The 26,869-nt window shown below is 55.1% G+C and overlaps 2 protein-coding genes across 2 annotated transcripts in view; one reads left to right on the forward strand and one right to left on the reverse strand.

The window, feature by feature from the left end:
• The window catches only part of LOC111159692 (calcium voltage-gated channel auxiliary subunit alpha2delta 4), a 113,946-nt gene that overhangs the window by 75,538 nt on the left and 11,539 nt on the right, over positions 1 to 26,869 (forward strand). The window contains exons 27-29 of the mRNA XM_022522259.1: positions 24,136 to 24,197; positions 25,220 to 25,264; positions 25,423 to 25,485. Coding sequence (XP_022377967.1) covers positions 24,136 to 24,197; positions 25,220 to 25,264; positions 25,423 to 25,485 — 170 coding nt within the window. The remainder of the gene's footprint in view (positions 1 to 24,135; positions 24,198 to 25,219; positions 25,265 to 25,422; positions 25,486 to 26,869) is intronic.
• On the reverse strand, positions 794 to 17,179 carry LOC111159761 (leucine rich repeats and transmembrane domains 2). The gene is made up of 6 exons (XM_022522352.1): positions 16,843 to 17,179; positions 10,189 to 10,372; positions 9,569 to 9,710; positions 6,343 to 6,933; positions 2,825 to 3,301; positions 794 to 1,876 (listed from the first exon to the last, which is right to left on the reverse strand). Exons 3-5 carry the CDS (start codon positions 9,633 to 9,635, stop codon positions 2,847 to 2,849), a joined length of 1,113 nt encoding a protein of 370 aa, XP_022378060.1. The 5' UTR covers positions 9,636 to 9,710; positions 10,189 to 10,372; positions 16,843 to 17,179; the 3' UTR covers positions 794 to 1,876; positions 2,825 to 2,846.

Below are 26,869 nucleotides of genomic sequence, written 5' to 3' on the forward strand. Positions count from 1 at the left end.
GTCTCTGAAAGCTAATGAACCATGGAGCCCAGGTGCAGTCAGCCAGAGGCCAGTCCGGGCCTGGAAGTGAGTCACCCCGGCTTGGGGCAGACAAACAACCCCCCAGACCTTGTTCTTTGGCCCATCTCCTCTCTTGGCCTCCCCAGCCCTGGCCCTCCAATTCATAATTCTGAGACCCCACCTGCTGAGCCGTGCAGGGATCATATCTATCAGTGCAAAATTTCAATTCCCTGTCCCTAAAGCCAGTCTTAAGGGTGCAAGAAGAATGTAGGCGAAATAGGGTTTCTCCTTCACGTTAGCAACGCCCCCGATCTAACCAAGGCTAATGAAACGGCATCAACGGCTTCTAGGGAGCCTTCCCCAACCTCCCCTTACACGGCGGGTCCTCTGGGCAAACGCACGCCTTCCTACCACAGCGGCTGGTCTGTCAATGGCCAGGGTAGATTGGGTCGAGCCAGAACAGTGACGGATCTCCCGCCCTCCTTCACTCCGCAGTGCCGCACAGTGAAAGCAGCCTGAGGCTCACGAATTCAGAGCGCCAGGCCAGCCCACGGGCCACCTGCCTCACTCAGCTACAGACCTCTTTTCGATCCAGAGCTCCCCATGGACACCTCTCCTGGTGCTACCCCCAGGCGAGGCCTCAGGCAGGAGTTTTTCATCTTTCTTATGGAGCTCTGGACATTAGGGTGAGGTCCTGCAGCGCTTCGTGCCGCTGCCTGGGGAGACAAGGGGGCGGGAAGACCCTCTCCCAGCGCCCACATGCCCTCCCCACCCAAGGAAACCAGGAGGTACATAGGAAAATACAGTCTTTATTGTTCTTCTGAAACAACGAACCAGAAATATAATTTTGCCTTTAAAAATCTTCTGTCTCAGGCTGAAGATACCACTGTTGACAATACCCACCCCTCCCCTCCTTTTCCTTTAGAAAATTCCTAGATCTGGTATCAGCTGGAAAGCCAAAAGAAGGAAGACTATGCCCCCAGCCCCGGGGGAGGCCACCTGCACTGAGCTCCACCCCCACAATGTTCAAAGGCATTCCCTGCCCCTCCCCCAGCCCCCCACACCTACCATGATCCTCTATAAGGTGAAAGGATGGGGGGGGTGCAAGGCAAGGTGGGCCTGCCCTGTCCTGCCCTGTCCCTCCTCAGATTCTTGGCCTCCATGTTCTGGAGTCCTCTTCCGGGGCCTCCAGCAAGACCCCCTCATAGAGCCTGAAACCAGCCTGATGCCTCCCCACTCTCAGTAAGCCGTGGGAAAACGGGTGTCCAGCAGGGGGAGACCTAGTACTCACCTGTGATCAGACTCACAGGGAGAGGGCCAACCTACACAAGGGCACTCGTGCCCCCCAAAGTCCCGCACAGCAGCACAGCCGTCTCCTCCCCTGCCGCCCCTTCGGTGTAGGCTGCAGGTAACAAACAGGACCCCAGCCCATGCTCTGGTTTGGAGCCCAGCCCAGGTGCAATTAAAGACTCCAGGAAGCCAGACTGAGCACACAAAACCCTAGGGAAGGAACCCCACCCCTGCAGCCTCTGGGCAGAACCTGCAGCCCTCCCTGCCCCTGGGGCCTGCTGGGGGTCCCCCCTGGCAGCGAGCTTTTGCGAAGGCCGTCTGCATTCCCAAGATGCCACCAGTCGTGACCCAGTCCCCACCCCAAGGTCCCAGGCCCGGAGCTGCTGAAGATGGAGGGGTGAGGGGTACAGAGCAATGGTTCTTGGGCTGCAGGCTATAGGAGTGGAATTGATGGGTATCCCCATGGGGCCTGGCAGTGATGATGTCCTTAGACAGCGCTGAAGAAACGCCCAGTGGGATGGGCCTGGGCTCTCTGGAGGCTGCCGTCCACACATGCTGCAGCGTCAAGGCCTCTGGGCCGGTGTCCCTGGAAAACCCAGCAGGAGAGGTGTGAGAGGGTTACCATGGTGACAGGAAGGCTCAGCCAGCAGCACCACTCTGGCCCGCTTCAGAGACTCTCAAAGGAATCCTTATGTTGTTGGTGTGGGCTTCTCCCCCCCCCCGCCGTTGACTCAAGAAGGTTGCAGGAAGCAAGCGAAAGGTTCTGTGGCCTGACGGCCAGAGACACAAGGGGGAAACAGGTCACCGCTCCCTAAGTTCTCATGACCTCTATCTCCGTGTGATTCTGTGTGTGTGTGAGACAGAGAGAGACGGACAGACAGAGAAAGAGAGAGATTTCCAGTAGGTGTAATTGCACGGGTGACGCCGGGCACGTGTGAGAGGGCATGAATGAGGCTGGGAACAGTGGGGCTGGTGTGGCCTGTAGCAGACAGAGGGACACGATGGCTTCAGCCAAGGGAGTGTGTCATAACTGAGTTTCTAAGCGCTGGGTCCAGACGCCGGGGTTGGTGTGAGCGTTCATTAGAGCTAGCGGCTGAAAGCTGGACTCAACTTGGACACTGAAGGACAGCTGAGAGTATCTTCCTGGCTTAGAAGGGGGTAACGGGAATTGACCCCTTGGCCCCTCTTCCCGTCCTCCCCACACCTATGGGCCAAAGGGGAGAGGCACCCAGCCGTGATTGCCCCAGGGCAGGAAGGACATCAGGGGAACCCTGAGTCCAGAAGCCTGCACTTGCACACAGAGCCATAGCCAGAAGCTTAGGGAGATCCCCAGCTGTTCAGAGACTTGGTGGCCCCCGGAGGGGCATGAGCAGGAGCCTTGAGCACAAGGGCAGCTTCCGCAGAGACTTCGAAGTTCATGGAGACCCCCACACCGCGCCTTGCTCTCTGGAGGGCTGGGGGCACCAGTGGAAGTGGAGGGAAGGGCCAGCCCTTATGGAAGGGATCCCCCACGTGCTCTCCCTGCCCTTCCTACCTAGGCCAGTGGGGCGGGGCTCTCATGCCACAGAAGAGATCTGCTTCTGGTCTTCGTGCTCACCCTCCGGGTCCCCCATGAGGGGCTGCCGCTTCTTGAGCTCCCGGTGGTACTTGGCCATGAGGGAGGCGTAGATGCAGCCGTAGGCAGCAGCCACCACCATCATGATGCAGACGATGCCACAGACCACCCCCGCGATGATCACGGTGCCGATGGCCCGCCTCACGCTCACCGGCCGATACCGCTGCTTCTGGGGGCAGGCTGTGCTGGGCTCGGGCTCGGGCTCAGCCCCTGGCTTGGGCTTAGCGGGTTCAGGGCCGGCCTTGGTGCAGGGCGGCCCCGGAATACCCAGCCCAGCCGAGCTATTCTCGTCCTCCAACTGGGAGCAGTAGTTGAACATCTCCATGGGGACGGCGCGCATGTCCTTCCCCCTCAGCTCCTTGGGTAAGGTGCAGGCCAGCTGGTCCAGGCGCCCCCCTGCAGCCAGGGGAGAAAAAAGGCTGGGGCTGACCAGGCATCCGGAACCTGGACTCCCTCTCCCCATCCCCAGGGCCCCAAAGCAGAAGGCCCTGAAGGTTAATCAGGAATGCAGTCGGTCCTGGAGTCACTGCAGGAGGAGAGGAAGGGAGAACAACCAGCATTTATGAGGCCAAGGACCACGATTGGTGAGGTACACGTAACAGGTCATTCCATCAGCGCAGAAGCCATAGAAAGTGGATAGCACCGCCATTCCCATTTTAGAGAGGCACACAACCATTCCAGTCCAGCCTGCTCTGCCCAGAGTCCAACTGCCCCACGAGAGTACAGCACCGCCAATGTAGGCCGATGCTCGGAAAGACTCAGCCATGCAAAGAGAGAGCCGAGAGCCCTGCCGGGGCTGCAGGTCCACTACTCCTCTCCTCGCCGCCCCCATCTGCCTGCCCACCGCCCATCTGTAAATCTGGAACACTGTTCCCCACTGTATCTCATCCCTCCAGCACTTCTCCCTGTCACAGAAAGGACAAGTCAAAAGCCACTACCACAGCCACCACTCTTCTAGACGGAAGCTTTTGGTGGCCCAAGATTATTTCTTTGGCATGGGGAGAAAAAAGGTCAGTTGAGAATGTTTGTCTTTTCCTCTTTGAGAGCATTCCCATAGCCCATCAGCACCCCAGCATCTCTGAGCACAGTGGCATCTTGGGAGGGAACCCTGAGACCCCTAAGGGCAAAGGAGGGGGGCTGGTGCTAATGATGGGGGGTGGCGCACAGGCTGAGCCTTGGGGAGGTCAGGAGAGAACGTGTATGCAGAACACAGGTGGTAGGTCAGGAGAATTCCCTAGGAAGTCAGAGTCAGAGTTTGTCCCTCTATCAGCTTCCAGTGAAATCTGGATGCCAGCAAGAGATCCCTTCCCACATAGCTCCTGCCATCCCCTCACTGCCAGTTCCCTCTCCCTGAGCAGCTGCTGTACGTCCGTCTCCTCATATAATAGATACGTTTTTCCCCGGGATGCTGATGAAAACATCCCAAGAATTTTTTTTTTTTTTAAGAAGTGCAAGGTTGAAAACAACTGTACTGTTGAAAAGTTCCAAAAATAGACATTCCCACTCCAGGCCCTTTGGTGCTAAGAATTTAGTTCCTGATGACTATGTAAAAAGACAAGGACGTTGCCTAGGGATAACAAATGGGGCTGAGACCCTTGGCCTCTAGTTCCCTGTGCCTAGGGGACTTGTGGCAAGTCTCACAGCCAGCACATTGTGTCCAAGGGTCCCCTTCAGACAGGCAGGGGTGGGGTGTTGAGATAGAAGCAACCTCACCTTCCTATTCAAAGACCTGAGGTTGAATCCTCACCAATAATTTAATTTATTTAATTGCATGTGAGTCTTGGTTTTCGTGGCCATAAAATAAGAATGGCTAACTCGATTAACTGTTATAAGGATTAGGATGGATAATGTACATGAAAAGATATTTATAAACTGGAAGCTATATAGGTATTAATTGCTATTTCCTGACTCACAGGAATGGGAGAAATTATCATAGTGACATTTTATGGCACTTTACAGTTTATAAAATTTTTTTAAAAGATTTTATTTATTTATTTGAGAGAGAGAGAGAGAAAGAATGAGCCAGGGGAGGAGCTGAGGGAGAGGAAGAAGCAGGATTCCCACCGAGCGGGGACCCCGATTCGGGGCTTGATCCCAGGACCCACGATCATGACCTGAGCCGAAGGCAGTAGCTTAACTGACTGAGCCACCCAAGTGCCCCTGTAAAATTGTTTAATTAACTAACACAGGAGAATATTGTGCAAATGTGGCTGGATACGAAACAAAAGGAGCAAGACTGATGGAAAGGATTGGTATTCTTTTCACGTGGATTCACTCATTCAGCAAATACTCAGGGAGCATCTACTTTGTGCTGGGCACCAAATTCTGTCTTACTAAATTCGTTCTATGTTATGACTACTAGTAGCAAACAAACAAATAAATGAATAGGTTTTATGGACAACTTGCTTTATGCTAAGTACTTTTCAAGACACTTTACAGGCGGATGCTCATTCAGTTAAGTGTCTGCCTTTGGCTCGGGTCATGATCCCAGAGTCCTGAGATCAAGTCCCGTATCTTGTTCCTTGTTTGCCAGGGAGCCTGCTTCTCCCTCTCCCTGCTGCTCCCCCTGCTTGTGCTCTCTCTCTTTCTCTCTGACAAATAAATAAAATCTTTAAAAGAAAAAAAAGATACCTTTACAAGCATTGCTATTTAATCCTCACAATGATTCTATCAGATAGCTGTTATCTGACCCGTTTTACAGATGAGGACACTGCCACAGAGAGGTTTCTCAGGATCACACAGCTACTAAGGGACAGAGCCACAAATCACACCCAGATCTGGCACTTTTAACCACTACAATCACTTCTTTGCCCTCCTTATCATTTTATGGCTCATTCTAGAACTTTCCCCAAAAGAGGGAAGGGAAAGAGTAAAACTAAAGCCATTTGGTTTCTTATTAAAAGCTGTGAATATAAAACTTCTTGGGAGAGAGTGTTGAGATCATCATCAAAACGAAAATTTGGTTTTATCTGTGGATTTAAATTATATTCCACCCTCCTGAAACTGAGGATATTTAAGAAATTGCTGTATTATTCAGAGGAGCAAGGGTGGTTTTTCTTCCTCCTACCATGCCAGGGAAGCCCAGAGGCATACCTGGTGGGATGCAGAGAAAAATTAAGTTGCCTCACAATACCTACAGAAGTGAGATCAAGTTACAGTGAGTCAGTCTGAAAGAAAAAGAAGAGGAAGGAGGCTAGGAGCTGGGAGGGGAACACAAAGAAGAAAGCGGAGCAGTAAAGGGGGAAGGAAAGCAGCACCAGCCTTTCTGCCCTGCCCATGGATTGGAGCCCAGGCGGAGACTCTTCCAGTCCGGAGCTAGTGGAGAGGTAGGGCCATCCCTTCTCCCTGGACCTCGGCCCCGAGTCAGCGCCCAGCCTCCAGGAAAAGTGTTGGGCCAGGGCTGATTCTCCCGATTCCTTAACCCAGGCAGGACTAACCTCGGTAGGAGAACCACTCCATCCAGTGCTTGAAATCACGCAGGTTACAGTCACACTCCCAGGGGTTGTCCCCAATCTGCAGCAGCTGCAGGCTTGCGAGGGGTTCAAACGTCAGCCGGTCCAGGTTCTGCAGACGGTTGGAGCGAAGTGACAGGGAGCGCAGAGCGGGGAGTCCATCGAAAAGGCCAGGGGGCAGCTGCGCCAGCCCATTGATGGACAGGTCCAGGTGGCGGAGCAAGGGCGAGTGCTGCAGCAGGTCCCTGTCCAGGGTCCTGATGCTGTTGTTGCGTAGCTGCAGCTCCGTGAGATTCGTCAGGTCCCCGAAAATGGACCGGGGCAGCTGGTCCAGGAAGTTGTTGGATAGGTCCAGCCGCTGCAGGCTGGACAGATTGGCGAATGCCCAGCTTGGCAGGGCACTCAGCTTATTGTTCAAGAGTAAGAGGGTTCGGGTGGCCGCAGGCAAGTCTGGGGGCACCATGGTGAGGCCTAGGCCACTACAGTCCACCTCCAGGCTGCGGCTGTCACACTTGCAAGAGAAGGGGCAGGCAGGGAGGGCCTCCACAGCATACAGCGTGATCCAGCAGGTGAACCCTGGAGGGAAGGGGGAAAGAAAGTCATGGGCAGGGGGTTACCGTCCTTTCTAATTTGTAACATAATGGCCTCTTGACTTTCTCTGTTTTGGCCACAGCCCCAATCAATGCACAAATCCTCACTGACCACATAAAAAGATAATTAACAAGCTGAAGCCCATCTATATTACTGGACATCACACGGTGTCAGCAGGGCTCCTTGCCTCGCAGCACATCTGGCAAAGAAACCAGTTGAGTGGAGTACTATCCTGGAGAATGGCAGGCCTGAGCCCAGAGGAAGAGCAGTATTGTTCCACAAGGATGCCCCAGTCACGGGGCCTCCCCTGGTTGATCTCCTTGGGAGCTTGGACCCCACTGATACCATAAATGTTGACCAAATAAAGGGTGTAAGGGTGTCAAAGAAACCTGCTCCCTTGTTCCTCTCCCAGTGTCACAGAGAAAGATCCTCTTTCCAAAAGAAAATAGCCACATTGCTGCTTCCCTCCCCCCTGCACCTCCACCCCCAACTTGGGGCTGCCCTAGGCTAAGACGCACAGTATGTGTAAGAGGGAGAGCACAAAGGGGTGCTCCCACCCCTGTCCCCTACATCCTCCCATGTGCTGCCAGATCCAAGAAGGGAATTGGTAACAGTATGAAGACCAGGAACCCCAGCCCCTCTAGGGTCCCACTCTGGAGACCACTGGAAATGATAAGGATAAGACGCCCAAATCCACTTCCATGCTGAAGAACACTTGGGCACAAATGACTGCAAATCATAGATTCTAGGAGAAGTTTCATATTTATTTTCATTCTAAAACCAACCATGCACTTAGGTTGGGCTCCTGTCCCTCAGGGCTGCGGGGTAGCATTTCTGCAGGATGGACCCATTAACAGCTTTCCTTTTGTGGGCCCATGTTTTGCCCAGGACCCCTCTGAGTAAGCAAGCTCAGAGTCTAGCCTGGGGAAGGGCTGGGACCTCTCAGAGAATAATTATAACAGAGCAGCTCATTCCATTGTCCAGCAGCACTTTCTCAGAGTGACTGCAAATCTCCCCTCAAGCATCTTCCTGAGTCTCATAGAAGTTTGCTTGCTATGGAAGAGAGAATGGGTGAGCTCAAAATAGTTCAACTTCTTCAAGTCAGCACCCGGTCTGGCAAATTACTGGCTCCATCTTGGATGTGGGATTCATGCAGATCTGACAGCGCAGGGGAGGTTGTAAGGGCAGGGGTGGGAGGGCCCTTTTGTGCTCTGTCTCTTTCACACATGGCATGTCTGAGCCTAGCATAGCTCCAAGTTGAGGGTAGGGGTGCAGAGGGGAAGCAAGCAGCAGTGTGGCTGTTTTCTTTTCGAAAGAGAGGTCCAGAGGAAAGAACCTAGCCAGAGAAGCAATGGAGAATCAGGCCCAGTTCATGGCCCAGGTGATCCCACTCAGAGAGCCAACAGCCACTCCGACTTGAGTGCCTGAATGGGATGGTCTTGAGCCTCTGTCCAGTAAATGTCTCGTTGTCTGGTGTCCCCAAGAACAGAGCTTGAAGGAAGAGTATGGGATTATCTCTCCCCATGCTTGTGGTGGGGTCAGTGACAGCTGAGAGGTGGACTGCAAGGCTGACACCTGAGCCTCATTCTCCAGAGGAACAAGCACAGTCATGGGCAGGGGAGCTGACCAGTGACCCTTCCTGGCCACGTGGGGTGGCCTGCTGCTACCTCTCACCTTCTTACCCCTCTCAGCGCTTCAGCCTGCCCCACTGTGCCATCTGAAAATCAACATTCTTCAGACTTCACTTTCCCCAGAAAATAATTCAATCCATCCAGCTTCCCTCACAAAAGGGTCATAACCAGAAGCCATTATTCCCCCCACCCCTGAGGAATTCAGGATGACGTAAAAGCTCTGGTGACAAGAAAACATAATCCTGTATTGCGAGGTGTTGAGTGATTCTAGAATGAGGTTGAAACAGGATCTGAGTGGCTCAGGGATCAGCCGCTCTCACGTGGTGAATAATTCAGGCTGCTCTGGTCCTGCCACGGTATCACAGGGCCAAGTGAGCAAAGGGAGAAGTCAGGCAGAAAAATGTCCCTTGGGACCATTTCTTACCTCTTACCATGTAGCCTTGGGCAGGCCAGTCCTCACTGACCTGGACACTTTGCCTCTCCTGATGAGAATTCTCAAGCTTCTTTCAGCCCGACAACTTACAAGGCTTTCTTATGGGAAATGGAGATCTCATTTTCCCCATATACAGAAGGAAGGCTGGGACCCAACCCCTAGGGCCCTTCCAACACCACAGTCCAAGAGCGCTCTCCATTTCAGAGCAAAGAAGACTGAGACAGAAGCCTCTAGGTTCACCCAATCAATGGAAGACAAGAGGGAGACTCGCCATTAGAGCAGCAGGACTCCCACAAGCCAGACCGCTGGGGGTGGGGGTGGACTTCCTGGGTGCAGGAATGGCCTTCAGCTCCTGACTTAACCAGCGATGGTCCCAATGGCAACTCTTTCTTGGGCTGCCACAGATGCCAGTACCATGGGCAAGACTGTAGAGGGTAACCCCTGGCTTCTCAGGCCTTGGGCATCCCAGAAAGATCAGAGCTTCCTGCAGCCTGGCGGGCATCACTGCATGCCAAGCTGCCCCCCCCCCCCCCCACCCCTGCCCCACTGTACTCACAGGAGATCTGCCTCCATGGCAGGGCAGGCCTGGTCCTCTGCTCGGGGCCAGTGCCCCGGGCCAGCATGGTGAACGCCACAGCTCTCACGGCTCTGTACCTCCGGGGAGAGAAGAGCCCCTCAGTGCGTGCTACCTGTCAGTCCTGAGAGAGAGAGAGAGAGAGAGAGAGAGAGAGCTGAACAGCACTTGAGGCCCCGTTCCAGCCCAGGGGTTAGGAGAGGGCTTGGTGTCTCTTTACACTCCTTGTCATTCCCACGCCTGTTCTACTCAGCTATGATTCCCTGAGTGGGGGAAGGAGGAGAATGAGGGGCAGAGAAGCCAGGAAACCATCCCCCTCCCTGGGTGACTGGGGTGGCAAAGAGGGCAGGCTCCGGGCTGTGGCATGCTGCTGAGTTCTGCCTGTGCGATGCGGAGGTCCCCAGCAGTGGCCTCTCCATTGTCCCCTCCCCGGCCTCTCTCGAGGCCTCTCTGGTGTGGTATCTCTAAAATGCTCTGCAGGGTGATAGGGCCTTCTTTGTGAGTTTCCCCCAAGTGACAGGTGGGACAGTGAGGGACATATCTACTAGGTAAGCCGAGTGAGGCCACGGTAACCATGTTCTCGGTCCCTGCGCCGCTCTTACCATGGCCCCCGAGGAGGCAGAGTCTGCTGCTGTGTCAGGCGTGAGGCCCAGGCCCTGCTCCCACCACCAGGCTGGCCTCCGGCTTCCCCTCCACCTTCGCCTGAGAGGTGAGGTGCGGTGCTCTGTCTTCCGCCCGCTGGTCTATAATAAGACTCATCAGCTCAGGGAGTTCATGCTGCAGCAGCTGTTCGTGCAGGAGACAGGGACAGGAAGGAGAGGATGAGCAGAGCAGAAGGAGGGCTGGGAGGGGGCCCAGGGAGGCAAGGAAGCAGGTTTCTCTTGCAGATGACAAAAGAGTGGAAGTCACCCTGTCTAGGGTCTCAGGACCAGCCCTGCACCAACCCGAAGACTAGTAAGAGGACCCTCCCGTGGTCCCATTTCCTTCTAGGTATGGCTAAGGCCCTCAGACAGAGACCAGAGCCTCAGCTCTCCCAGCCCCATCGGAGGGATGGGAAAGGGGGACGGTGGTACCATTGCAGCAAAGAGGGACACGGTGGGGAAGGGGACGGGTGCAGGAAGGGAAGGCTCTGCCCCCTGCCCAGCCCCTCCTGCTCCCAAAGGGCCAGCATCCCATCAGCCCACTGCTCCTGGTTGGCTCCTCTGGTGGCCTGCTCATCCCTCTGTGATCCCGGTCACAGCCTCCGCTCTCACACGCACCCCCCACCACCACCGCCGCACTCTCCCCCCCACAATCTGGAGGAGCCAGGGGCAGAGTTAAGCAGGCAGCTGAGGAGGTAGAGGGACTGCTGGGAAGCTAAGTCAGCTCTGACATCTTGCATCCAGTGAAGGGTTTCCCTCGGGCATTTGGGGGCCTGTTGCCATTCCTGGTGTCTCTCGGCGCCTCCCCAGCCCCCACTCTCGAATCGAGCCACCTCCAGTGGCAAACCCCACTTAAAACACAGCAACCCCCATGGGACCCTCAACTTTGCTCCCAGCAAGGGGAGCCTGGGGTGGGGAGGGGGTCTTGGTTGGTCTCTTTCCCCCTCTTCCACTGGGGGATAGGGGGCTCCAGGTCGTGCAGGCCTCCTAAGGGCTGGCAGAGTCTGTCACAACAACTGGGCCCCAATGTGGGGTGTGGGGAGCAGCCCGGTGCCCCCCACCACCTCTTGGATGGGTCCCAGGCCCTGGGCTGAGGCATGAAGGAGAGGCTGGAAGCAGCTCAAGTATCTTCCCCAGCAGCTCTTGCCAGCCCCGGCCCACAGGCCTCCGGTTCCCTTCGGGTCCTGCCACTCCCTAGCTGGGCAGCCTTAGCAAACCATGTAAACTCTCTGAGCCTCAGTTATCTTCTCTCTGAAAGTGATGACATTAAGACTTCATGGGCAGAATCTCTGAGCAGATCAATTTAATTAAGGGAGAAGAGTTAACGTCTACTATATTTAGTACACATTACCTTAGAAGATAATTCAGGAGAACGTGCCCAGCCTGGACATGAGCCCATGATAGCTGTGAGGAAGCCCCAGCTCCCCTCCTCCACGGGGAGGGGGACCGCAGCTTGCACGAGTTCTAAGTAACACCTCCTTCCTTGTCCCACCAGCCTCACACATGGGACTCCTTCCCTATTCCTGAGCAGATGGCCCATCATGGGATGCTCATGGTGGGGCACGCTCGCACACAGCCTTCCAGGACCTCCATCCGGACAGCAGTGTCTACCCTCTCTGTGTCCCTCAGGCCCTGACCCTTGGAAGAGCCTCCGACTCCCACAAGAACCTCACAGCCAGAGCTCATGGCACCCACACAGTATCACAGTATCAGGCAGGTTAGTGGCCATCCAAGGCATGGAGATGATGACCAATTTGCCCAAGGTCACATGCTAGATCAGAATAAGTCTGAGTCTGGTTGCTCGTCCGCTCCCTGGTGATCATCACCCGGCAATGGCCCTTATGGGGAGACGCTCATGTGTGCACCGAGCAGGGTGCACAGAAGCTCCCAGACACGTGCTTGGAGCACCCAACACAGCACATGGTGCAGACACACACCCACAGAGAGCTGTGCAGTTAGGCACGTGCTCGTGCGCACATACACACACGCACACACATGCGTGCACACACGCATGCCCACTGGCAGCCCTCCAGCGCTTCCCATCAGATGCCAACACTCAAGCAGCAAGAGCCCCCAGCAGACAGATGTGCAGGGACACTTCCAACCCAGAAGCAAGGTCTAAACAAAAACCCCACAAGGTAGCCCCCATTCCAGAACATTCTCTATACTCAGACCCAGAGGGCTGCTGAAGACCCAAGCCAGGCTTCTGCTCCCGCTCTTTCCAGCTTCTTACAAGGACACAGGGGGCTGAGAATCCCTCTTGCCCAAGCCCAGGCCCCGTTTCCACCTGAGTCTGTTCCCCTCTGCTTCAAGCAGCTTCTCGTTTTCCAGCCCGCCCACACATCCCGGACCTCAGTGTCACCCCATAGCCTAGGGGCTGACCAGCAAGCACAAGGCAGACCCCTAGGCATCATCTTCCGAGGTGACAGGACACCATTGACCCCAGCATCTCTAGAGAAATGTGATGAAAACAAAGTCCCCCAGGTCCAGGGGTGGGGAGTGGGGCAACGGTAACTGTGCCCCCCACTGAGCTGGCCCTGCCTCCTTGGGCACCATGGAAGTGACCTTTAGGGAGATATGGGGCTAGAACCCAGCGCTTCCTGCCTCCTTGGCCCTTTGCCCACAAGCACACCTCCAACCCAAGGACCCCTTCCCACCCCCAGAAGTCTCCAGCCTCATTAGGAAAGGGGATGACCTACATTAGGAGAGCATCTGAGGCAGCAGGCACTGCCCGGCTGCTGGAATAAATTTACACTGTCTGAGAGGGAAGTCCCTGCACCCAGGATAGGGAATGGGGGACAGAAAAGAGCAGGGAGGCCCTGCCAGAAAGATCTCCAGGTCCCACAGCCTCTCGGATGCTGGACTTGCTCCTGTTCCTCACACGCTCATTGTCCCAGCCCCAGGGACAGAGACACCGGAGAGAAGGGCCGGGCCCCGGCGGGGCACTGGGCCTCCTTCGCTGGGCTTTGCTGAGAGAACCGGGACATGGTGGGGCTGAGGAACTACAAGCAATCAAAGGGAGAACCCCCGAGAATCCTTTGCTACTCAATATGATCCGTGGGCCTTTCTTAGGAATTTCTTAGATACGACGGTCAGGCCCCACCCCAGGCCTACCCAACTAGAATTTAATTTTAACAAGATCCCATACTCAAGTTTGAGAAGCACAAGACAGATGGCTTCTCTCCTGGCAGGCCCTGGCACCTCCCGGGAGGCCGTGCAGGTCCATCCTCCCAGGCTCCATCTAGGGAATGGCCATGACCTGGGCAAGGGTGGTGGGGGGGGCGTGGGCAGAGGATACTGACATTAACCTCCTTCAGAAAGCCCCTGTGTGAGGAGAAGCATCTACCATAGCCACAAACACCTGTTTATAGTGTTCCTAGTTCTCAGAACAACACTCTGAGGTTTTGCAGTTGGGGAAAACCGAGGCAAAGGAAATGAAGTAACTTGTGTCAGGTTGAGCCGGGGAAGAATGAATACAGCTTTGTGATCAAGCAGCCTGGGGACAAAGCTACAGCTGAGTTAGTAGCTTTGAGCAGAATGGGTCCATTCTGCTCCTGATCTGCTCACAGGCAGGGGTTCCAGGTGTAGGAAGGAAAGGCAGCCACGGGAGAGGCAATCTTCCATTTGTAGAGCTCTTCACAGTTTATGCGGCAAGTCCTTACCCCCAGACTCAGGGGACCTGGCAGCAGGTGCTCTGATGCCCCTCCTGCTGCTGAAGAAGCCAGCTGAGCTGAACTGGACTGAGACACCAGCCCAGTACCCCCTCCACGGCTCCTCCTTCCAGTAAGCTCATTGATGCAGAAATGTACCAGGTGGCCAGGATCTTAGGAAAGAACGTGGAGGGGGCTTTCTAGAACCCCTTCGGGGGGAGGGCCCGGTGCTGAGGTGAGGAGGGAAGCCAGGGATGGAGGATAGTGATGGAACAGGAGGCAGCAGTCAGAGCAGAACGCTCCACGTGCTCCTGCCGTGCTGAGTGGGTGCAGCAGCATCCCCTGGGGACTGGGAGCACCCTCCACCCAGCCCCACGGACGACAGGCAAGGAGCAGCCTGCCAGAGCCCCAGCCCACAGAGTGCTTGGGCCAGAGGGTGTGGGGTGGTACCCTCTCCGTGCTCCTGTGCCTTGGGGTTTCTCCTGCAGACAGAGGTTAGTCTTCCAAGTGAGGCAGGCTCAGACCTCAGCTAGAAACCTCCAACACACCCACTGCCAGCCTGGTGTCCACACCCTTCCCCTGATGATTCTGTCATGTCCGTCATCCCAAGTCCAGTGTCCAAACTACACAAGCGCTTAAGGCCCACTGAACCTCAGCGTGGGGGTCCCTGACTCCTAGGACATCATGCTTGCTCTGCCATTCACCTCCACCAGGATCTCCCTTCAGTCAAGGGTCTCTAGTTGAGGACGAGGCTTCTGCACGCCCTCGGCATCCAAGAGTCACAGAACTGAGAAGCAGAAAGGGCCTTCGTGGTCACCTGCACATCCACTTCCCTCTGCAGACAGGTGAAGGTCACAGGCAGGTGAGAGGCACCAAGAGGGGGGAGGGGGACCTGGACTGCAGCGTGGCCCGAGCTGAGCCCTGTTTGGTGGGCGCCATGCAGGGTGACCTCTCCACCTGCTGTTTCCAGTCTGGCCATCTGGGCCCTTCTAGGAAACATGCTCAGTCTCTTCCTGCCTGCCACCCTCATGACACACTGCCCAGGCAGCATGGAAGCAGTTTTTTTTCAAATCTCTCTGTCTGTACTTGGAACCAGCTGACCTTCCTGGTTCGTTTTAAAAAGCATATCCCATTCTCACCCCAAGCTTCCTGCCTCCTGGTTTCCTTGTTGAATAGTCCTGATCCCAAACAGATCTTCTGGAAATCCGAACAGAAAAGCCCCCAGTTATTCCTCACTGGAGCCCCTCTCCATTGTGAATCAGCTAAGCGTCCTCATTGAGGTCATTCTAGGGGCTCAGGCCGTGGTCTTGGGCAGGGGGCAGAAGAAGCCTGATCTGAGGTAGAAGGAGAGAGACCCCAAGAAGGGAGAGCCTGCCTGAACTACAACTCCTTCTTCCCCAGACACCCAAACATTACATAAAGGCCCTCCCCTGCCTCTAGCCCATGTTACCCATCCTGCCCAAAGCAGCTCCACCTGGCCCCTCCTTGGCTTTGGTGCCAAGGAAATAGGAACGAGATTTGCTCATCCAGGCCCCAGACACAGCTTCCAGCCAAACCCCAAAGAAACCAGATCGGTTGCTTAAGAAACGTCCCTCCTTCTCCTGCCACCCCCAGGCTGGCTTTCCTGGGCTCCCTCTTTTGGCAATGCTGGAGACTGTAGCAGTGGGGAGGTGGGGTGGGAAGAGCAGGAAGCTGCTTCGGGTTTCCCTCCTGCTGGACTTCCCCCGCCCCCTCCACGTGCTCAGCCTCCCTTCCCTCCCTCCCTCCCCCCTCCCTGCCAATGTAGTTATCTAAGCTCCTGGGCGTCAATCTGAGTCATGCCAAAGCCATGCCCCATGCGCCCTGACAGCCAGGTGCCACCCTCCCCATCCCACCCCCTTGCCCCCTGCCGACTCAGACAGCTTAGCTCACAGAAAAGACAAAGCAGCCCCTGGAACTGAGCTGGGCGGTTGGGACCCCCGGTTAGACCACCCTCTCTGCATTGTCAAAATGGGCCTGGGGCTGCTGAGAGCAGTTTTCCTACACCAGCTCAGGATGCCCATGCCTCAGTGGGTCAGAATGCCAGGCGGGCAGGGCCGGGCTATACATCACCCATTCCCCCGAGGCTAAGTCCACAACTCCCACCAAGGAGGCATAAGGCTTCCCAACCCATTTACAGATAGCGGACCCAGTATGTAGCTGGGAGACACCCCCAGTGAGTTCTCACGAGCCGGGGTCCACCCCCTGTCCGTGGCCCCCCTAAGGGCTGGGAGCAGGGCCTCTGGCTTTGCCAAGGAAGAGCTGCAAGGCTTTTCTCCCTTGTCCACTCCCAGCCACGCCCCCACCAGGGAACCTTCCCCCACAGCTGTGTGGGGCCATGTCCAGCTAGGGAAGGGTTCCTCTGCACCCTTGTCCAAGGACAGCTGCCTGGAGGCCAGCAATTCCACACTGAGGGCATCCAGCAAAGAGGCTGGGTCCCCGAGGTCTATTCCTATACCTCAGACAGCTCAGATCTCCAGCCTGCCACCCCCCACCCAAGCCACGCTTTGAACCAGTTCTGTCACCAGCATCCCCTTTCCCATAGCACCCAAGCTCCTCGGGCTGTGAATGCTGAGCTGGGCAGGCAGACGGCACAGGGCTTTTGGCTGGCACTCCCCGTGCTGCGGAGACTGGTTTCTATGCCACCCGGGCCTGTCATCTGGCACTGGCACTGCTCTCTTCTCCCCTCCCCTGCCCCAGCAGAACCCCAGCTCACCTCCCCAACACTGTGAGGTCAGAGTAGCCCTGCGCCCTATGCCTTTGGGCTGCCCCGATGTCCAGTCCTGAGCACTTCCCCAATCCCAGCAACTGCTCCCAGGCAGGAGGTAACAGTGGCTGTCTGTGCAAGGCCAGGAGACCCAGCAAAGATGGGCCCCATTCCCTGTGTCCGGGCCACCCTGCACCCCCGCCGGCCCTTCATGCCTTCCCTCCAGCGAACAGCACTCACCTTTCTTCACCCTGACCGCAAGCTCCTTAAATCAAGTAGCTCTAAACCATCCGTCCAGTGAGACCCTCCTGGGGTTCCTGGAGAAATCCAGAGGGCCCTGCCAAGCGGAGCGCAGTGGGCACTGAGTCCCCAGTCTGCCGGGAGCAGGGACCTGGAGCGCAGCACAAAGCACAGGGGAGAAGGAATGCCTGCCGCCGCTGCCAAGGGGACCGGGCTGCTGGGTCAATAACAAACTGAGAAGGAAAGAGGGAGGGACAGAGGGAGCCGATAGGAGAGGGGAAGAAGGGGGAGAGGAGGAGAGCGCGCGTGTGCGCGAGCAAAGAGACGGAGCAATGGAGTGACAGCTGGGGGTACATCTGTGATGACAGCGACAGTAGCACACACAGGCGAAGGCGCGCACGCACGGGCGCGCACACACACACACACACACACACACACACACACACCAGAGGCGCTCTTGGCCAGAGGGCAGCGCTCACCCTTAAAATGTGAGCATTTCAGTGGAAAAAAAGGCTCCTGCGGCTGAATTGCTTCCAACTGGAGAGGGGAAAGCTGTTGAAAGCTGTTTTCCTGTGGACCTCCATCTTCCTTCCCCGTGCCCCTCCAAGCTCTCCCTGCCCTGACCAACTGCCCCACTCTGGGTCTCCCCCTTCTCTCCCTTTTCCTTTGGCAGAGAGGGGCAGGACCCTGGCGGCAGGAGGCCCCTAGAAAGCGGGGTCTGTCTCCAGTTCAGAGGGATGCAAGGCAGTGTCTTCCATCCTGCTTGGGGAGCAGGAAAAACTGAACCCCTTTCCTGGTCAAAGGGTGATTTATTCCAGAGAGGGTAACTGGAGGGGTGTGCAGGCAGCCCATCTGCCCAGCAGTCCTCCAGAAAGGGGCCCTGAGCCACACGGAGCTGGAATCACATGGTCACATACAGGTCAATGAGCCTCAGTAAACCCAGACCAGGGCTGCTTAGGGGAATACAGTGCTAGGGCAGGCCGGCTGTAAGCTCAGAGACCTGCTGCAGCTGGCTGATGGGGGAGGGGGGGGGACTAAATGCAAGCCCCCACCCCACCCCCGCACCATGCTTGGCTTTTCTAGGCTTCTTCCTCTTATCTAGATGGGGTAGGCATGGAAGGGGAAAAAACTGGTATTCAAGAATTCAGAAGCCTCATTACTAACCAGTCAGGACAAGGAAGTTGGGGAAATTGATATTCCAAGAGATGACAAGTGTCTGATCCAAAGGCAAAGGAGCGAAGCCAGGGACTTGTCCCAGCGAGACCACAGCGTATAACCAAGCCCCCTAAGTGACCCTTCTTTGAGTCTCTTAAAATCGCCCTGACAAGAAGATGGCACGGTGTGTTGCCAATATGTCAGGGATATCCCAGCATCCCTCTTCTATTTCGCTTGCGTTGGAGGGGGTGGGAGAGGGTGGTCATCAGGATCAGGAACGGGGGAGGGGGAAGCAGCTTGAAAAACTCCCTCGACTCAGGATGACTCTCACAGGCACTCCTGCACCTCCTTTCTGTCTGTTCTGATGGATGACAGACTCAGCAGGGAGGGCTCAGACCGCAGTCCCAGGAGGAGAGAGAGAGCGGGTCTTCTACCTCCTGGGAATTCCCTGCCTCTCACCTACACAGTGTGCATCCTACCTTCAAGCTAACTGTACCCACCTGCCTCTAAACAGACCTCTGCTTCTCCAGCTCCTTCCCTGAGTCTGGAACAGCCTCCTTCCCCATGGGTAGCCTCCCCCTTCTTAAAAACCCAACCAGAAAGTCTCCTCATTTACGAAGGTTCCCTGGATGGTCCACAGACTTGACCTTCTCCCATCTATAGCCTTTCTTGGGGCCATCCTTGTGATTCTTATCACAGAAAATGTAAAGCCATTTTCTGTGGTGTGGTTTATCTTCTTTCATAAACTAGGAACTGTTCCGGAAGAGGAACTCTGCCTCTCCCACGCCCCAGTGCCTTCTTGTCAGCTGAATGAGGGAGAGAAGGGACCAGCCCAAGCCTAGGCATCAGGGGACCCAGAGTCTAGACTCTGTTGCTCATTAACTAGCTATTAGTTAGTTAATGGACCTGACAGCCCTGGGCCTTGCTTTCCTGTTCTGTAGAACGAGGAGATAGAATGATTGAGGTCTCTGGTCTCCCTTCGGTTACCGGCACTCCATGACCTTGAGCAGCCGCTGGCTCCCCAGCTTGTAGGTATAGGAGATAGGCCCCTCCTAGCCTCGCAGCTCTAGATCCCTTAAACAGTCTCTGAGCTGAGCTATTAGGGCGGAGAAGGGAGAAGGACAAAGGAGATACGAGAGCTGGGGGTGAAATGTGGAGGTGCTGACCCCTGGGAGCACGACTTCTGACAGGGAGCCCTTCCCTCTGTGCACACAGCTGTTTCGCTTTGCGGTCTGTGACGACAAAACAGCGCCGTAGTGACAGCCAGGACTTGGAGTGAAGAGATGTATCTTGATAAGCTGCCTGCTGCCTGTGGCCTTACGGGGCTCTTTGTTAGGTTGTCTAACAGCCAAGCAGATCTTAAAGAAAAGCTGCTTTGGAGGAAGACCTGAGATCATTCCGGAGACGCAGGGGAGAGAGAAGGGCAAGAGGAGGCCTCGGGGGAGGGGGAAGGACAGGCCCTGATAGGGCCAGGACGAAGGGGGTGTCATTTTTTCACCTTTATCAAATTGTAGCAGGACCTGGGGACCAAGGTCAGTCTCTGAAACAAGGTCCAATCATGCCTGGGCAAGAGGGGGAGGTCCCGCTGCTCCCCTGGCGGAGCAGCCCAGGAAGGCCAGATGCCTCATGTTCCCTCAACCCCTTTGCTGGATCTCTCTGCACTCGGAGTTCTGAGCCTGTCTGCAAACATCAGACCGTGAGGCATGATCTCCTGCACACAGCAGGCTACTAGGAGGTGCTGGGAGGAAGCTGGCCATCCTGGTGCTCCCCTGACTTGGGGGGCCGGTGAGGTCCTGACAATGGCCGGCCACCTGAGCAAGCAGCACAGAGACCCAAGCGTCACGCTGGCAGGTCTCCCAGGAGAGAAGGCTGGGCTGTCTCAGTGTCTGGGGTGGAAAAGTACAGTTTGGGTTGTAAGGCAGGACTTGAACAGGGTTTGAAATGATAAGTCACGAGGCAGGGCAGAACAGACAGTCTGTTGATGAAGAGGTTCCCATGCCCCCCACTCCTCCCCAGTCCTATCTCAAGTCCTGGCTCAGGATCTAGCACCTCTTGTCCCGAGGAAGTTCTTTCTGTCTCACCCAAAGTCCCCGTTCCTTAGTGGGTTCCCTCCTAGGCCTTCAAGGGAATCAGAGCACAGCTTCAACTCTAGGGACTCAAGTTCAGATCTGGAAGAGGGCGAGGCTCCATACGGGAGGAAGGAGTTCAACATGGTCCCGAGCCCCAAAGTGACGAGACTGAGAGATCTTATAGAATTCGCTTCCCCATCAAGAGGCTGGCTCAATGGAATTCACAAATATTTACCTACTTAATTCAAAAAATATTTTTGGAGCGCCATGATATGTTAAGTCTGATGCTAGATGCAAGGGATCAGAACTCTCTCCTTCTTGCCTATTAGTCCCCATGCCAATAAGGCAAGACAGGCAATAAATGAGAATAAAATAAATAAATCATGTTGCTGAGAAACTAAAAAGTGATGAAATGAGAATGAAGGATGAAGGGGTGGGCTACTCTATCTGGAGAGGTCAGGGAAAGCCTCTCTAGGAGGTGACATTTGGAATGAGATCCGATGACGAGAAGGAGCCAGCCATGTAAAGTTCTAGGTTAAGAGCATCCCAGGAAGGAAGGACAGCGGATGCAGAAGCTCTGGGTGGGAACAAGACTAGCATGTTCGAGGGAGAAGATGATTCAGGTTGAAATCAGAGAGAACGGCAGGGCTGGCTCCTGTGGGGTTTTGAGGCCATATTACAGAGGAGTTTGGATTTTGCTCCAAGAGCAGTGGAAAAACATTGGAAGTCTTTAAGCAAGGGAGTGAGGTGATATGATCTTCAGAAAGATCACTGTCGTGACTCTTGGAGAACGGATCACAGAGAGGCTGCTTGGGGGTCTAGAATATTAATGCAAGTGAGAGATGTTGCTTTGGCCTGGGGTAGAGCAGACAGACTTACCGTGTTTTGGAATAAGGTCTGCAGAACTTGGACGGGATATGGGAAAATTATTACAATTAAGTGGAATATGCCCCAAATGGTGAAGTCTCAAGGAGGGTCACATTTTGGGGAGAAAAAGCCCGGGGTCAGTTTGGAACCTGTGAGGTTTGAAATGCTCTCGGTGACTCAAGCGTGGAGAGGTAGTAAGCATTTGGAATGTCCTCAGCTCTGCATACGGATCCCACACGCAAAGGACCCAGAACTTGCCTTAGAGGAGCTTATGCACCAGCTGTGAGACAGAACCGGGGGGAGAGAAACTGCTTTGCTCCCCACTCCTCCCATTTCTACGCAAGAGCCTCAAAAACCTGTTTCCTTAGGGGAAATCAACCCCTACTCTCTCAAGACTCTCCGTGTTTGAATCATAGCATTTCTTCTAGCTCAGGAATGTCATGATTCTAGGTACCTGGGCTCCGAGCAAGCAGGTAGAGAGACAGAGTCTCTCTCTAGGAATAGGAAGAAAGCTCTTTGACCAAGGAAGCCAAGGACAGGGGTAGATAAACTTTCCTAATCCCAAAGATTTGATCATTCTAAGCATTAGTGTGATGGCTCCCTGACAATTTTGAGAAGGTTCCTCTCCTTTCACTCAGACTTTATTCTACAGGTGAAAGAAATTGTCTAAAATGAGTATCAGAGGGGGCCTTACAAGAAAGAATAAGGGGGAGAGCCTGAGGAATCCCCTCAGTCCTCCAGGGCTGGAGGGAACCATGAGAGGGAGGAGGGGATGTGCCAGCAAACACTGGGCCCTCCAGCACAAGCTTTGTGTGTGGATTACTGCTGTCCATGTGTCTTTTGTTTCGGTCATGACCAAGAATTCCATGTACTTGTGTCCTTCTCGCCGACTCCTTTCAGCCAGCAACAAGGAAGTGCACAAAGAACTCAAATGTTCCCATATCAGAGGACCTGCTCAAGAAAGCTAGCCACGCTTCCAGCCACAGAGCTGCCATGAGACTCCAAAGGAGGGGAGGGGCCTCTCAGAGACCTGGTTCCATCGTCTGTAACCATATGAGCTCTAGAACTGCGTTATCCAACATGGTGGCCACCAGCCACATGTAGCTATCTAAATTTAAATTAATTAAAATTATATTTTAAAAAATCTAAAATTCAGGTCCTCTGTCATAACAGCCACATGTCAAGGGCTCCACAGCCACATGTGACTAGTGGCTACTGTATGAAACAGTGCAGAGCTTGGATGGCCCATCATTTCAGAGAGTTCAATCAGATAGCATTGCTTTTGAAGAGTGGTTTCCAAACTCTGGTTCCCGGGCCAGCGGCATCAACACCATCTGGGAGCGCTCTAGAAATGCAAATTCTCAGGCCCCGCCCCAGGCATATGGGGATGGGGACAAATCCTCCAGATAATTCTTTTTTTTTTTTTTTAAGATTTTATTTATTTATTGGAGAGAGAGAGGAGAGAGAGAACATACGCAGCTGGGAGGAGCCCGATGCAGGGCTCGATCCCAGGACCCTGTGATGGTGACCTGAGCCAAAGACAGCTGCTTAACCAACTGAGCCACCCAGGCATCACCCTTCCAGATGATCCTAACACATGCCAAGTTTGAGTACCAAAGCTCTAGTGTAGAATAATATTCTCTCCCCCTGTCCATTTGAGCCTCAACAATCTTAGACCCATTCAGCCTTCCTAGGGCAAGTATAATCATGACTTGTTCTATAAGCAAGGAACAAATCCAAAGATTGCAGCTCTAACCCAGGGCCAGAGTTCTGGCCCCTTGACCCTTCCTTGGTCTCATTTTTTTTTTTTTTCACCAAACTTGTCTAGGATCATTTCATATTGAAAACAAAAGGACACAATTCTATAGCTCTTCGCTGGAACTCCAGTCCATTGAGAAGAGCCAGTTGCTGAGTTTGGGGAAGACAGAATGATCGTAATGGAAAATCTCTCCACCGAGCGGCCACGGGTTGATTAGAATGTCCCACGGCCACAGGTTGATTAGAATGTCCCACGGCCACGGGTTGCTTAGAATGTCCCATGAATGTGCGGGAGCAGCCAGGAACCCAGATCCACTCCCCCTGTACGGACCAGGGAGCCATAGCCCCCGGTGGGAGACTGCTCACCCACGCCCGCTGGCTCCTTCCTGACCACTGGGACCCAGGCGTGAAGAACAGTGAGGTTAAGAGCCTTAGAGACAGACCCCCGCTACGCGTCCCGGTTCTGTCCTTCGGAGCCGGGGGACTGAGGCCAGCAGGCCATCTCTGCAAGCCTGTTTCCTCCTCTGTGAAGCCCCAGCAAGAATAGAACTGCTCTGCAGTGGGGAAGAAATAAGCCCATGGATGTGAAGGTGCCCGGCACTCAAAATTTTCAATGTTATTATACCAGACAGTAGGAAGTCGACCTAGTTTTTCTATTCTTTTTCTTTTCAGCAGAACCTGCCTTTTCTTTGTGTTCTCTGACCTCAGATTTCTCTTAGCATGTGAGCTCCAGCTTGGGTCTTCCAAGCCTGTATGGGAACCAAAGAGACATGGGTAGCCCCTTGTAAGTGGCATCACCAAGGGGTAGTTTTGCCAGTTGGCAGCATGTCTAGTTTTCTGGAACCAACCCGCAAACCTGGGTAAACCTGGTCGCACCTTTCGGCAAGGAAAGCGCCTTCCTACAAAGTAGGGGAGACCCCGAGCAGGGATTGGGTACAAGACAGGCTGTTGTGTCAGGCTTGAAATCTAGAAAGCTCCATGAGGGGCCCTGAACTCCCATCTCAGCCTGCCGCTTTTGGTCGCCGTGACCTTGAACAGATGGCTCTGTCTCTCTACCTCTGTCCTTCCATCCTTGGGAGAGGGGAGAATAATGTGCCCAGTGCATCTGCCTTGAGTTTCCTAAGATCAGAGGATGAATGCCACCCTCATTGTTCTCTAGAACCTGGGCCTCATCTTTCTCTGGAAGCATTTTCCAGAATTATCTGCTGTGAAGAAACAGAAGCCGCCCGTCTGCTTCCCGCCGCGCCCGCCTCAGGAGCCCGGGCTGGGCTCTCACAGGCTCCTGTCTGACTCAGCTATGGTGCTACCCCTCCCCTCAGTTCCTGCTCATGCACCTCCTCTCTCTAACTTGAATCTATTTTTTTCTCTGTCTCTTCCTTCCCACCACCCCCCTCCCCAAAAACACACCCATGGTCTTGTCTGCCCTCTTCTCACTTCCCCGCAGCGGTGGGCGTCCAGATGAGGCTGGAGTTCCTGCAGCGCGCATTCTGGGCGTCAACCCGGCAGGTGGGTGTGATGGGGCCAGGTCAAGGCCAGAGGCTCCCTCCTGTGCCCCACTGCCTCTCTAGGCCCCCTCTCTTCTGGGACCCTCGCTCAGCTCTCCTGGATCCCTTCCTTCTCTGCCTGTCTCCGTTCCCTGTGCCTCTGCCAGTGGCCTGGGTCTCTCAGCTCCGCTCAGCCCCAGGAATGAGCAGGACCCCGTATTCCCACCCACCCTGTCCCCGGGGCAAGGAGACGTGTGCCCCTCCATCCTTCTAGCCAAGACCCAAGCCTGGACCGCTTTCCAGCCCACCTGTTGCCTCCCGGCCTCCACTCCCGGTTCCCCGGAGCCCTCTGCCTTTCCTGGGTTTCCTCAAGTCCCCCTCAAGCTCCTCCACTAGAATCTGCCCCTCTGTTCCAAGACCCTATCTGTCCACTTGCTGTTGCCGCTTCCTCACGGAAGCTGTTCCCTTCCTCACGTGGTTTGGGGAACCACGACATGAAGATGGAGAGGATGGAATGGGAAGGGACACCCGTCCCATAACCTAGGGTCACCCTCCAGGTCACACAAAGAACAGGAGCCTCTGAAGCCACCCCAGGAGACTTCTGGCACCATGAGGCTGATCTCCAACCCTCACGCATGGGATGCAGGGGTGCGGCTCCCTTAGAGGGGGATGTGGCTGAACCCCTGTGCGTGGGCGGCTGGTGAGGGCCTGATTCTCAGGGCCCTGACCCCACTGACACATAGCCTCACCCACACATACAGCACACGTGTGTATCATGTCCGCACACATACAAACGGCTCACATACACCCTGCCCATACAACACACCACATACGCCCTACACAGACGCACACCCAGCACAGTGTGCACGCACGCACACACACAAGTATGCCTCAAACACACATTCACCATCCCCCCACACACAAACACAAGCACACACATAACCCACACACGACACAGACGTGCTCATGCAGTGCGTGTCTCCCGCGTTGACACACACGTACACGGAGGCACACACCACGTACAGTTTCTCCTCTTCCTTCCAGTGCAGCCCTGTGGATGGACCCTGCCCAGAGAGCTGCCAGGACAGTGTAAGTTCTCTCCCAGGGGAAAGAGGCGGGGAGCGGGAACGATGGGCCCCACAACTAAAGAGGGTACCTTTGCACTAGACATGGGGGGGCTCCCCACACGCCAGGCCAGGCCCAGCGGTCAGGGCCTGGCCATGACCTCCCTCCCGGTCTCTCCCCAGGAGCTGGACTGCTTCGTCATCGACAACAACGGGTTCATCCTGATCTCAGGGCGGTCTCAGGAGGTAAGGTGTCTGGGAGGTGGAAGGAGGGAGGAGTCGGGTCATCCCCCAGCCAGGCCAGTCAAGGAAAGGACTGACCGTGGTTGCTAATGGCGGCTTGGGGCACCAGGAAGTAATGGCAGCTTAGGGCAGATTAGAGGGAACAGTCTGAAGAAAGCAGAGTCTCTTCTCCAAGCCAAGTCAGTGTAAGAAGACCACAAAATGCAGACACTTCTCCACTCAGATCATCAGAGAAAATGTTACTTCTTTATTTTGTCTCTCCCTAATCCAGCCTCGTCCCATGGTTGGTAGGGAAACTGTCCACACGACGAGGAGAGGCTCTGCCTGGCTCCACCTCAGGGCCCCCCATGTTTTCTGTGCTCTGGCCGTGATAATGACTGGCCTGGCCTTAGAAGCCTCCTTCCAGAGTGCAAACACCCTCAGACTCATCACCCCACTCCCCTCCATCACCTTCCTGCCCCTTTAATCCATTTAGGCCACTGCTGGGTAGCTCATCCACAGAGAGCAGGGAGCCTGTGAGCCGGGGTGAGGGCCCTCTTCTGAGTCACAGACTTCTCATTGTGTCCTCGTGTGGAGCAAAGGGCAAGGGAGCTCTCGGGGGTCTCATTGATACTGACCAGATCCCATTCCTAAGGGCCGCAACCTCATGATCTAATGACTTCCGGAAGGCCCCACCTTAATACCCTCAAGCCCAGAAGATCCAGCGACAGACAATGACAATAAGGCAGAAGTCAATGTCTTTTGGAACCTAATTTCAGATGTGGCATCCCATCACTTTTACTATATTTTATTCACAAGAAGCAAGTTACCGAGTCCAACCAACCCAGAGGCTGGGACCCTTGTGAGTCATTGCCAAATTGCCCTACCACAATCCCCTCCACCTCCCCAAACACACTCCTGTGGTGGGGGTACTGGCAGCAGCAGCAGCAGCAGCAGCATCTGGGAGCTTGATAGAAATGCAAGTTCTTGGGCCTGGCCCAGATTGAGCGAGGCAGAAGCTCTGGGATGGGGCCCTCCAACCCTACTGTGACAAGCCCTCTGCTGACTCTGAAGCCCAACAAAGTCTCAGGACCACCGCCTAGCCTTTCCTGCCAGCGGCTGTTGGTCTGGACGCACTTTCCCAGCCGGGCTGATATGCCGGAAGGTCCAGTCTGTTCCTTGTCCCTGCCAAGGTCCACCCAGAGGTCTGGGGAGAAAAGACTGTCCCTGCTCCAGACGCCAACTTTCCTCCCAGCTCTGCCTCACAGAGGCCCTCCTGCCGGGCAAACAGGGCACTTGCAAAGCCCCAGGGCACCACCTGTCTGTGGTCTGCCAGAGGGGCAGGGGCGGCCTGGATCTCCTGCCCCGGTGGTGTTCCAGGCCTACTGATTAGACATTTGGTCCCCCC

Source organism: Enhydra lutris, unplaced genomic scaffold, assembly GCF_002288905.1.
Source record: "Enhydra lutris kenyoni isolate GAN:26980312 unplaced genomic scaffold, ASM228890v2 scaffoldscaffold69, whole genome shotgun sequence".
NCBI lineage: Eukaryota > Metazoa > Chordata > Mammalia > Carnivora > Mustelidae > Enhydra > Enhydra lutris.